The sequence below is a fragment of the Hemicordylus capensis genome, chromosome 3 (assembly GCF_027244095.1).
Source record: "Hemicordylus capensis ecotype Gifberg chromosome 3, rHemCap1.1.pri, whole genome shotgun sequence".
In the NCBI taxonomy this organism is placed as follows: Eukaryota; Metazoa; Chordata; class Lepidosauria; order Squamata; family Cordylidae; genus Hemicordylus; species Hemicordylus capensis.
The window spans coordinates 106,004,594-106,017,002 of record NC_069659.1 but is presented as its reverse complement, the minus strand read 5'-3'; the positions used below and the strand labels follow the sequence as shown (position 1 = coordinate 106,017,002).

The 12,409-nt window shown below is 39.8% G+C and overlaps 1 protein-coding gene across 21 annotated transcripts in view; it reads right to left on the bottom strand.

Moving 5' to 3' along the window:
• Positions 1 to 334: 334 nt before the first annotated feature.
• The window catches only part of DMD (dystrophin), a 1,901,967-nt gene continuing 1,889,892 nt past the window's right edge, over positions 335 to 12,409 (bottom strand). For 14 of the 21 annotated variants that reach the window (XM_053308495.1, XM_053308494.1, XM_053308499.1 and 11 more), the window contains one exon: positions 335 to 3,138. In XM_053308495.1, coding sequence (XP_053164470.1) covers positions 3,041 to 3,138 — 98 coding nt within the window. In that variant the 3' untranslated portion in view covers positions 335 to 3,040. Of the gene's footprint in view, positions 3,139 to 6,935; positions 6,968 to 12,409 lie in introns of all 21 variants that reach the window. The other 7 variants (XM_053308505.1, XM_053308504.1, XM_053308514.1 and 4 more) reach the window with 2 other exon arrangements.

Here is a 12,409-nt window from a genome sequence, read left to right as displayed (position 1 = left end):
ATAGACTTTAAAACACTGCGCAGGACTTCTGATGTGAGGCTTATGCCTCTGCTTACAAACCATCTGTTGTGAGAAAGAAAAAGAAAAGGAGATCAAAACATCCCCACCCTCCCTTTCCCAAAAGCTGATAGGATTGTAAACAACAAACAACCCAAAAACTGGCACTACTTTTCGCCAATGAGTCTTTAGCTGCAGGGCATTAATTATATTGGGGAGGGAAGTGAACTCAGGAATGGATAAGGTGGCATTCTGCCCAGCAGAAATCCATAAAGGCAGTCTAGCTGGAAAAGAAAGCCACAAATTAAATGCTGGACCCTTAGTAAAAATGCCACACTTATTTTTATAACGTAATTGCGTGCTTTATTGATATACACAGTAAAGCAGTATATAATACAGTAAGTAAGGCATATATTTGGTGAAATTTGATATGTTGTGAAAAATGCAGTAAAACTGAAGTTTATAAAAATAATTAGTAAATGTTACAGTGTTGATGTTAAAACACAATAGATTATGGTACCCAAGTAATAAACCAGTACTGGATAACAGTGGTATAACATGCCGGATGATAGTTATTCAGTTACACTGATAATGTTTTATAGTTTAATAGTTTATGGATATAAGGAACATGACATAATTCCCCCCCAAAAATGCTTAAAAAGCAGCAATAAAGCTCTTAAACTCTTTAAATATTTTTGACAGACTCACTTCAAAACTAATCTCTATGAAAGAAAAAAACAAACAAAAACCCTGACGAAAACAATCGTGCACTCCATTAGTCTCCAAATTTGTAAAGAGAATTTTCAACTTAAAAGCACAAAGCAAAGCATCCCTTGGGTAAATCTCAGTTTGCACTCTCCTGAAGAAAGGCCATGAGAATAGCAGGGTGTGCACTGTAAATAAAGGCCATCATCCATCCTAGGGAGGGTGGAGTGTCCATGCATGGCAGACTCAGCAAAGGGCATATGGAGCGCTGTTGCTCTCCCTTCATGTATATTCCCTCAGAGACTGAGGAATTTGCATCCAGGCAAGAAGGAGAGCTGGGTGGGAACAGGGCTCCTTTGAACCCAATGCTGATCTTGCCCCCATATGTAGGCACTGTATCTGCACTAGGATGGATTGTGCCGAAAGTTTTCAAAAGCTCTTATCATAAAATGGAGGCTTGGGGCTTCCTCTGCAAGTTGTGTTTTGTTGTGTTTTTTTTGTAAATTTGTTAAAATAAGATCTGTTCACACAATGGACAAGTGGTGATGATGTAGTAGCTTCTGTACATAATTGTCAGGAACACCACAAAACCAAAGTGAGGTAGAAATAACATGACACAACCCATGTTGTGTTAACAACCCATGTTTAATGTTAACTAGCATTAAAAATAATAATTTGTTTCTCTCCCGAGTTTAATTACACTTCGTACAAGAAGAGGTAACAGATTTTACTCTTGCAAAGTATTAACGTGGATTAAATGGTAAAATTCTCTTGTCAAACAATGGAATTAAAGGCTGGTGGAAGTAAATGAAATGGTAAAGCTTTTGTTAACAGCACCTCAACACTTTAGAGTAGTAAACCTGAGGAGCTGTTACTTAATGTCTATTTTCTGTTATCCCTCTCCTGAGTGATTGTTAATTGTGCGGTATTACTTGTAGAAGATATAGGGAGGAACGAGTTTACTGGGGTGGTTGTATTGAATAACCAATATATCATGAAGCAGCATAGCTACAGTCAGCTGCCCCACAGAACAGAAGCCAATATAATTGCTCCACACCAGTGTTCCCTCTGACAGGGATTTCCAGATGTTGTTGACTACAAATCCCAGCATCCCCAGTGGTAAACTTTGCTTGGGGATTATGGGAGTTGTAGTCAACAAGATCTGGTAATCCCTGTTAGAGGGAACACTGCTCCACACTATTTCCTTTCCTTTTTAAAAAAATTGAAGTGCAGTGTCTCCATGCAAAGCAGCAAGCCAGATTTGTAGTGCTCTTTCTTGTTTTTATGAGTCTGGGCAATTTTAAACGCTAAGTAAATGGTTACTATAAAAATGAAAATAAAATAACAACAATAATAATGTTTAATCAAACTCATGCTTCAGGATGGAAGCTGATCACTGGCTGTCATCAAGTCTTCATCCGGCACACACAGGGGGATGTGTGCGGCATAACAGAGCATGAAAGCAAATCAAACTTCTACTTTGAAGCAAACTTACTTTGAAGGTGCTTGCCAGTGCCAGAGGCAGATTACCAGACAAAGTCCAAAGGTATAATCCGGTAAGGCAGTTCCTACTTTGTTTTTACTAATTATATTCAAATTCCTAGTAGTGAAGGAAACAGTAGGAGCATAGAAAATTGATTCAGTTTTGTCTATTTTTGCAAGCTCTGAAGAAAACATTTGTCATGTAATGTGCTCTTTCATATTATTGCCAACTAGCTGGATATTTTCAGTAAGACTTAATTCTATGTGGAGGTGAAAAACCTACCTCAACTGGAAGTTTAGGACAATATTTTTTAAGCCAGTGCTAGTCAGACACAAACAATGAGAAATGCAAGTTGATAGTTTTGGTGTTGCAGAAATTCTCTCTTTGATATGTAAGAAAAAGAACACAGAACATGAATATATGTCTGGTACAAATACAGAGCTGAAGTGATGCTAAACAAATGCACTGCCTCTTTTTTTGTTTTTTATAGGGGTTTATATAAAGGGTTTTTTTTTATAAAGCACACTTTGTTTACAATCTTTCTTTATAACGGTTATAAATTTTTTAAACAACCCAAAATGCGTTCCATATAAAGAAATGGCAAGTTATTTAGCTATCAAGATTTTACATGTAGTTTTCTCATAATTTTTTGTACAATTGCATAGACGTGTAAAACCTGCCATTGTTAACAAAACAATAACAGACTTAAGAAACTACTGAAATCTACAGTATAGTACCACTACCCTTCACAAAAATATAGATTTGTTTTCTTGTAAACTCTTACAGTCTAATCCTTTGTCATATGAATATTATAAAAACCATGCGGGTACGCCTGAAGTTGTAAAACACATCTTGCTATTCTAACACCTTGTCATCAGTCATCACTGTAACTAAGGTTTCCATTGCTCGGCCCAAGTCATCTGCCATGTGGAAAAGGTTGCCTACATTGTGGCCTGAAAAACAAAGGGAAAAGAGTTCACAGATGAAGTTACACTGTGAATAGTTATCAAGATTGCCTCTCACATGATGCAAAATACATGCACATCAATAGGTTAGATACTTTGCAATAAAACAGATGTTCCCATGCAAGGACAATTATCACACAATTTTGGATCCTCTGACTCTTCACACCCACTAGCAAAGCTCAGTGAAACTGACCGAACTTTCAGCCAACACATTGAGTTTTTAAAATGACAGACATGGCAAATCAATTTCAAAGGCACATGCATGAAAACCCTTGGCAGAAACATCAAAATTAAATGGGCATGTGAAAGAATTTGCTACACAAGTGTTTGCAAATGAATCAATTACAGTGAACAACAGCTAACCTGATCAATCATAATCAACCCACACAGATTGACTGGGGAACCTGCCAGAGTGCTAATTGATGTTAAATGAGAGCAAGGTCCCAGGCGAAGTCTCCATTGGTGACCAAATTGAAGAGTTAAATCATCCTACATAAATTCACTGGCTCCTTTAAAATATTGTGGCAAATTAAAGGATGTTTGCTGCATGACTCCATTATTACGGGAGAAAGAAAGCTAGGTATGCGAGGTTCATTTACTATTGTTTGTGTAGTAGTTTTTGTGTGACTTGTCATTAACCTTCAAGGGAATGCTTGTTTTTTATCATGGAAGGCTCAAAGTTTATTACGGTCTATGACCAGCACAAGGAAAAAAAATACAATTAAAATACAAATATAAATAACAGTTAAAAAGATAACAAGTCAGCAGTCTAACCCACCAACAATATTATAACTAAAAGGTTATAGGGCAGCACTAGAATTATTAATTAGAAACTGACGCAATCTTCGAGCTGCCGCACAGAAATCTGCTATATTATGGAAGGAGTTTATTTAATCTAGTCCTGAGACATTTTGACGACACATGCTACAGAGAAAGCTGGCACAGAACGGGTGGACACAGAGCGCATTGGGTAGAAAAATCCAGAAAAGGAGACAGATCAGCTGAGGAAAAGCATAGCAGGCACCTAGACAGCCATGAAAGAAACCTTTAAGTGTACATATGCACTAATGTTTAAAGGTCAGATGCATATCCATTGAGTGAGCTCTTCAGACTTCAAGTTCCTGATTTTCAAACCATGTTGATCTCCTAACCAAGATGAGAATGACTGCAAAGCTAATATGGGGTTACTCAATCTATAAAATTTAGCATTTATGTGCTACCATTCCATAATTCCATGCCAATATATAATCCACCATAAAATACACTTTGCTCAAAGCTGGATGAGATCTTGTATAATAAATCTAATAGGATATTCAAACAATTGCATATGTTATGAATATGTTGTTACATATTCTTAGTAGCAACTTTTAAAAGAGAATGACTCAGAACTGGTGTATGTGCTTTTGTCACCATGGAGGCTGCTTTAAATTATCTAGGTGGTGGCTCAGTTTGGTTGGGATCCTACACTATACTGCATACAGTTTAATGATTAATCTGTCTTAGCAAAGAGTAATGACCAACGCTGTGAATCTTTGAGAAAAAGTTCTTAATGCGGTGGCTATTTGAAAGTTGCATCAAGATTAGGCCCCACTGCTATCTCCTTCTGCACCTTAATAAAGAATGCAAGGACTTCAGCTGTTATATTGGCAGCTTTCACAAGTAATATGTCTCACATCATTTGAAAAAAAGCATTATTTTCTCACTCCCAGTAGTTTTAAGCAGCTGCAACATTTTTATACCACCTCTCAACACACACATCACACTATCAGAGAAGTCCTAGAAATTATTTGCCTAAAAATAATTTTTAAAAGTTGCTATGTAGCATGTTGGGGTGCTTTCACAAGGGAGCATAAAACATTGCTCATCAGTTTTGGATGTCTCTGGCAGCTGAACTCTACCCTGAACCTTTGAGGACAGTTTAATATCCAAATATGGGAAGTTACAGATGACATTCAGAACTATAATTCATTGAATATAATTTATGTGCCTCATCATGAATCTCATGGTCCCCCCCCACTTTTAACCATAAAGAAAAATATGCTGGTAGATTCATTCTAAATGTGTATTCAGATGCAACTTCCTTTGAGTCCAAAGAGGCTTAATTCCTGGAAAGTTATGCCTAGGATTGCAACCTAATAGCCAATTTGCACTTGAATGTGCAATATTTTTTTTAAGCTGCTATCTGTAAGAGACTACATGTGTACAGTCTATTTTCATGTCTTTATACTCCTGTGCTGAAATGTAAGGTTTTTTTCTTAAGGGCTGAAGGCCATTTAAGCTTCACATTTATACTTAAACAAAAACAATTTTTAAAATGCCAGAATAGCATCCAAGAGCAATGAGCTTCTCATTGTTCTGGCTTAGACCCAAGACTGCTGAAGTGCTAACTTCCATTGAACAGGTACAAACATTGTACCTGCTAGAGCCAGTAGCAGTCAGTGCAAGTGCCACCGGGGGGCGGTGAGAGGCTTACCTCTGCTCTAGCCACACCCGCACAGTGCTCGAAGCAGCAGCACCCCGCAGCGGGGGATCACCTCCACCACTCACTTGGCTGCCAGCGTGGGATTGGCTCCACAGAGGCCCGCTGAGTGGAGATGACCCCCCACCGCAGGGGGTGCTTGGCAGTGTGCTGCTGCTCCGAGCAGTGTGCAAGTGCAGCGAGAGCTGAGGCAAGCACTGACTGATTTACTCTTAAAGGTGCCTCTCGCTGCCCAACCCTGGTACTGCTCATGAGGGCCGTTACTGGCTAGAGCAGTGGTTCTTAATGTGGGTTCCACCAGATGTTGCTGAACTACTACTCCCAGCATCTCTAGTGACAAAGACTTGTGGCTGGGGATGCTGGGAGTTATAGTTGAGCAACATCTGGTGGACCCCATGTTAAGAACCACTTTGCTAGAAGATGAAGAACAATCGAATATCTTCTGCAAATAGTTTGACAGAGCATCGACTATTTTGATAGAGCAGTAACAGGCGGAGAAGTGTACTCAGAAGTGGGAGTTGCATGGAAAATAAGTTTTATCTGTGTCTTTGCTCCTGGCCAAAGTGTACAAAAAAATGTTTCTATATGATAGTGACTAATAATTTGCATGGAACTTTAAAACCGTTCTGCAGGCCTTATTTCATGTATCCTCACAACAATTCCACAAAATAAGTGATTTCAGTTTTAGGGATGTAGAACTCAAACAAGAGGAAGAGACTTGGCCAAGCCACCTAGCAGAGTCTATAGCTGAGATGAACTGAAACCAGGGCAAAATCCAGTACGCCATATATTAGACCATACTGGTTCTCATATATACTTAGTCCAGCACACCAAAGCCTGTAGGTGTTAATGACATTGTACTTTGAACAATGCTGGACATGTAAGCAAAAGGAATGTATCATTTATACCTCTCAACCCTCTATTTTCTGATAGAATGAAACCTATTTTCCTATAAAGATTTGTAACTTGGGCTTAGATAATATTGTCTCAGAGCACAGGCCCAAGTCAGATTATTAGTTTATACTTCAGAAAACATGGCGACTGTGTGTGTGTGTGTGTCTACACTTTATTACAACATTTTCACCTTGCGTCTTTTTAATGTGTTAACATCTTTTGGAAGGGCCTAATAGGAAAATAGTGCATCGCTTCCAGTTCTGATGTTCAGTGAAAGTTGAGAGGTATTACATGCTAGAGCACACCCATGACATGTAGCTAGCAACACACATGCCAGACCAAAAAAAAAAAAAAGAGAGAGAGACACTGTGGCAAGCAAGAAGCTATTGCAGTGGGCATCAGACTCACTAACCTCTCTCACTGGCTTTCCAGGGACATTTCTTCCTTTAGTAATAGAAGTATGGGTATCAGAAAGAAAGGTGGGGATAGGGGAGGAAATAAATACAGATGTGCTTAAGTGTTTATTGTGGAACTGAATACAGGACAATTTTATAGAAATGAATCAAAATATTACAATGCATTTAAATGCACAGAATATTGCTTGCAGATTATGCAGCTAAGTATTCTCATAAAAATCCAGGTTTTCTGATTAAAGTTTGAAATGTATATTCGTAGTTATAAATTTACACACCAGTCTATTCCTTGGAAGAGATATGAGACTTAGATCCTGAACTTTCTAGTAGCCAACACTTTTGCTACAATGTTTAACTATTTATAGTAGTATTGAAGGACTCTAATAAGCATCTTGTTTGCTACTGCTAAGAATGATCCAACTTATATGGTTATATAAAGACTTGCAGAGAAGGCCCTGATCTTGGCAAGACATATAGTACATTTTCTTCAGTATTACAAAGAAATAAGATATATGCATTCCTAGGGCCTGTGTGTCCATTAGTAATACATAACATTTATTCAGTACTTCAGAGTGCCTGTAATCATTAGAATGGAGCTTTAATTGAGATATGAACAGATCTAAATAATTCCTACTCAGCCAAATGCCTACTAGACAAGGCCCACAGATTAATGCAGTACATGTAAAAAGGATCACTCTGCTTTGTTTAATTTGCAATTTTCATCATGAACATATGGCAAAAACATTGCAAGACTGCTCGTCTATCTAGCTTAGCAATATCTATGCTGACCAGCGGTGGCTCTTCAGAGTTTCAGATGGGGTCTTTCTCAGCCCCGACCTGCAGATGCCAGGAATTAAACCTGGGATCTTCTACAAAGATTACTCTATCAGAAAGCTACAGCCCTTCCCTTAGTGGCTGAATGCAGCTGTTACATTAATGCCTTTTTATTTTTCTTGCTGGAAGTCTGCATATTGGATGTGGCATTTCATGTTCCTGATCGAAGATACAGGGCATCAAAATCAGAATTAAGGGGTAGAAAGTGAAAACTACTCTGAAAAAACTCTCTCTCTCATACTCTCTCTTAATTCTACATTCCCACTAGCACCTGGTCATAGTGAAATACTATGTGAAATGCATTGCATGTTCACCCCCCTCTCCCACTCCCAGTGCAAGGATGGTGATAAATCTTTCCCCAAAATTATTAAGTTACTTTTAAACACACTGTAAGCTAATCCTATGCTGCAGAATAAAAAGATCCAGTTCTGTATTCTACTGTTCAGTAGTGCAACAAATTCTGCTCATATGTGGTCTTGCATCAAAATGATAATCATCTGTTTTGATAGAACAGCTCCTCCACTAGCCCTGACATGCATAACTTCTTGTGACAGAGCTTGTTACAGTTAACAAAAACAACAAATACAAGTCGAATCCTGCCAGTTTAAAATAAAAATCTGTGGTTCTATGTTTCTATAAGAAAAACCCAACAGGCTTTAATCAAGCTCAGCTCACCCCCCGAGCTCCATGATGAACATATTGCACCTGTGTCCAGATTTTTTTTAAAAAATGGCAAAGAGGTATCAAATTATTCTCCCTGAAAGAACTAGGGCTATATATTTATATGTGACCAAACATAGGTCAGAAGCAGGGCATAAAATACTGTGTCTTCAGAAAATATTTCATTTTTGCAGTTAGTCTGGAGGACATTTTCTGGAAATCAGTGACATGAGAGGTCCCCCAAACTATTATGACAACCACAACATATCTTGTTAATCTCCTACCACATAAACAGTGACTCTGCTCCAAAGAGAGTCAGTAGCACCTCAGTGATGCTAACATCAATGAGAAGTTAAGTCACAACAGGACTTGGGGGTGTGTTTGGTCCCAGTCTAGAGAAAGCTAATGTGGGATTCTGTCTTGAGGCTGACACCATACATTTAGTACATGCCCTGTGGTTCAGTCAGAAATGATATCTTCAAGCTTACATTTCACTGTTATTCCTTTGATAAAATGAAAAGGGGACATCTCCCTCTGATACATACAGAGGTCCCAGAAGATGCTGCAATTTGTACACAACTACAGTCTGAAAGCAATTGACTCCATGACCTATTATTTTGCAGGGTTTAATAAACCACTAAGGTGGTATTTAATAGTACTTTCCCACCAAATGTCAGACCTCTGGCTTTGACATCTGTTTGGAGTTAGCACAGCAGCTGCAAAAAGCAGCTGCAGCCACTGAATTTGCTTTAAGCAGCATGCTAAAGGGAACAAGGATGGGAAGCATACAGCTTATAAGAAAAGTGTAATTCCTTAAGGACAGCAATCATTTGCTAGTCAGCAGAAATTCCCATTGATAGAAGTCAAACTGCTTTCAGCACCAATCTTCAGCTTTGCAGAAATTGTAGAGATTCTTCTGACTAGTTTAAGCTTTCAGCAATTCTTAGCAGTTTTTTAATGTTAAAACAAAGCAAAACTATAGGGACATCAGCTATTTCTCCTCCAAAGATTTGCTTACTTAGGCCATACTAAATTTGCCTACATTATGCAGAAAGAAAGGTTGAATAAAGAGAAGGAGAGCCTGATGAATTCTCTATATAACAATAATATTTAAAAGGTGCAACAACTGAATAATCCATTCATCATAACCTTCTTTTTAAAGGTTGAACCCCTGAGATACTACTTTCAGAACTGGCTATTGGAAACTGCATAGCAAACGTTTTCTGGGGAGATTTCCGTCCATATCACACTGGGAACTCTGACTAGCTTGCTTCCCACTCAATAGACCATAGCAAATTTCCTTCCCGGTCCATCCCCACCATTCGGTAATGTTTCTGGTTACTAGCTGAAGATTGATCTGGGCATGTAACGTCTCTCTTCCTTTTTTGCATTAAGCAAATATGCCTAAAGAAGTTTTATACAAATTAAACACTTTCCTTTTTCCTTGCTTGTTAGTCCAAAAGAAAGTATAGTCTTCCCCTTAATCAGGGCCAACATTAGCCACAAGGCATGTGTGGGCAGCTGCCAAGAACCAGTGCCCCAGAGGAGTACTAAGTACTGTAACCTGCCCTGGAGAGGATTAAGTTTATTTTATTTACATTTATATTCTATTCTTCCTCCAGAAGCAGTGTACACAGATATGTTTATCCTCAAAACAAGCCTGTAAGGTAGGTTAGGCTGAGAGAGCAGTGACTATTCTAGTCACCCAGTGAGTTTCATGGCTAAATGGAGATTTATACTTGGGTCTCCCCTGTTGTACTGTGATGTTCTAACCATTATACCACTTTAGTCCAACACTCTAACCACTACACCAGCAACCAGCAGCTGCCAGGTGGCTGTTCCCTCCTTTTACCAGACATTGATTCCTTTTAGTTCCTGAGAGACCACTAGTAACGGCAAGTGTCTAGCCTGCCATCTCCCACATTTCTTCCCTCTGCCCCACAAGTGTTCCATGTAGCATCTCAAACCTTTTTGAGGGAAAAATATATTTTTCCCTCACAAAGGCAACTGTCACCTGATAGAAAGTTGTTGCTGATGCTGGCCAGCCGAGAAACCGGCACCCTCTACCATGGTGAGGGGAGGGGCCCACGAGAGATCATCTTACCTAGGGTGCCCTCAAACCTGGAACCAGCCCTGTTGCTACTTCTCCCTAACTAGCTCCATTTTGAGTGGGAGGTGACCTTCTTCCTTGATCTGTGATAAAATCTCAACAATGAAATAGGCAGACACTACAAGCAACCTCCCCATTAACTCCAGAGTAACCCTTTTCTTTCCAATTATGTTCCTCCTAGAAGAATATGCACACATGGAAATGGGTTTAGGATACAGAGCACACAAATAAGGAGAGCACACAGTAGAAGACTGTCCATTATAGGTAGAATCCATAGTATGAATATAGCTCTCTATATTCAAAACTGTTCCAATATGTTCCTCCAAAAGGTGTCCAAAACTGTTCCAATATGGAAGAAAAAGCTTTTCCAAATGACCTTAAAAGCAATTATGGAAGTTTTGTTGGAACTTCCATTTGGACTGGGGTTCAATACATTTAATGAAATTCGTACACAAGCCTAGGAACAGGTAGTAAGCAATCTTGTGACTTATGAGTCATTCAGATGGAAACTTGTCCTGATTTTGAGATGACCCTGCAAGTGCACACTTTGGACCCATGTGTTCTGGGAAAAGCACAAAGTATAGGAAGTCACACTCTTTATGCTGGTCCTAGTTCCTATGAACCATATGGACTACTAGGGACTAGGCATGTGCCTGAAACATTTTGGAGGCCATTATAAAGGCCTCCGAAATGTTTCGGTGCTGGGTTTTTTCCCCGGTGCTGGGGTTTTTTCCTGGTGCTGGGGGGTTTTTTTGGCACATGCACGGCAGACGGGCGCACGCACGCAACTGGTGCACGCACGCTCGCTACTTCCGGCCACTTCCGGGCGACGGGGGAAATGGGGCGGCAGGGAGGAACACTGCCGCCCTGAGGGGCTTAAAGATAACAGAGCGCTGGTGGGGGAAATGCAGCGGGAGGGGTGAGTACACCCTCCCTTGCCCTTAGGAACATAGGAAACCGCCATATACTAGCTCAGTATTGTCTTCACAGACTGGCAGCGGCTTCTCCAAGGTTGCAGGCAGGAATCTCTCTCAGCCCTTTCTTGGAGAAGCCAGGGAAGGAACTTGAAACCTTCTGCTCTTCCCAGAGCAGCTTCATCCCCTGAGAGGGATATCTTGCAGTGCTCATACATCAAGTCTCCCATTCAGATGCAACCAGGGCAGACTCTGCTTAGCTATGGGGACAAGTCATGCTTGCTACCACAAGACCAGCTCTCCTCTCCTTTAAAGTACTACCCCTGCCAGCGCCAAAGATATTCATGCACATCCCTACTTGGGACCAGTTTAACAGAGGAAGCATTTTGTTATTTCTTTCTATGGCATTTCTTCCACCTATCTTTCTGCCCTTACTTCCCTCAATCTATTCCTGCCAGTGACTTTCACTCATCCAACTATACCCTCTACTACTGTCTAAATATTTCTTGATTTCTGAGCTCCAACCACTTTTCCTTGTTGCTTCTTCTGCCTAGAATGGGCACACCACCTATAAGATGCCTCCCTTCCCTGGTTTCATTCAAATCTCTCCCCAAATTCTGTATCTTTCATGAAGCCATTGGCTTAACCCCTTACTTGGCATCTCCCACTAAAATGTGCAATTCAGTGTTATGCCTGTCATGTTATCTGGAGCTATTTAAATTCCTTGAGTGCAGAGAGTTGTCTCTTTGCTTATGAAATCTTGGAAAGCTCCAGATACATTGTTGTACATCTGCATAAGATTTCCACTTGCAGGTTATCTGTACATCAGACTACACTAATACTTCTTGCATAATGGTATGAGTAGAAGGCAGAACCTTCTGATTTTCTGAAGGGGTGCTGGAATAAAATCATCTACTAGAAGATTTTTGTTATATGCTGTCAGAAAATCCAAGAG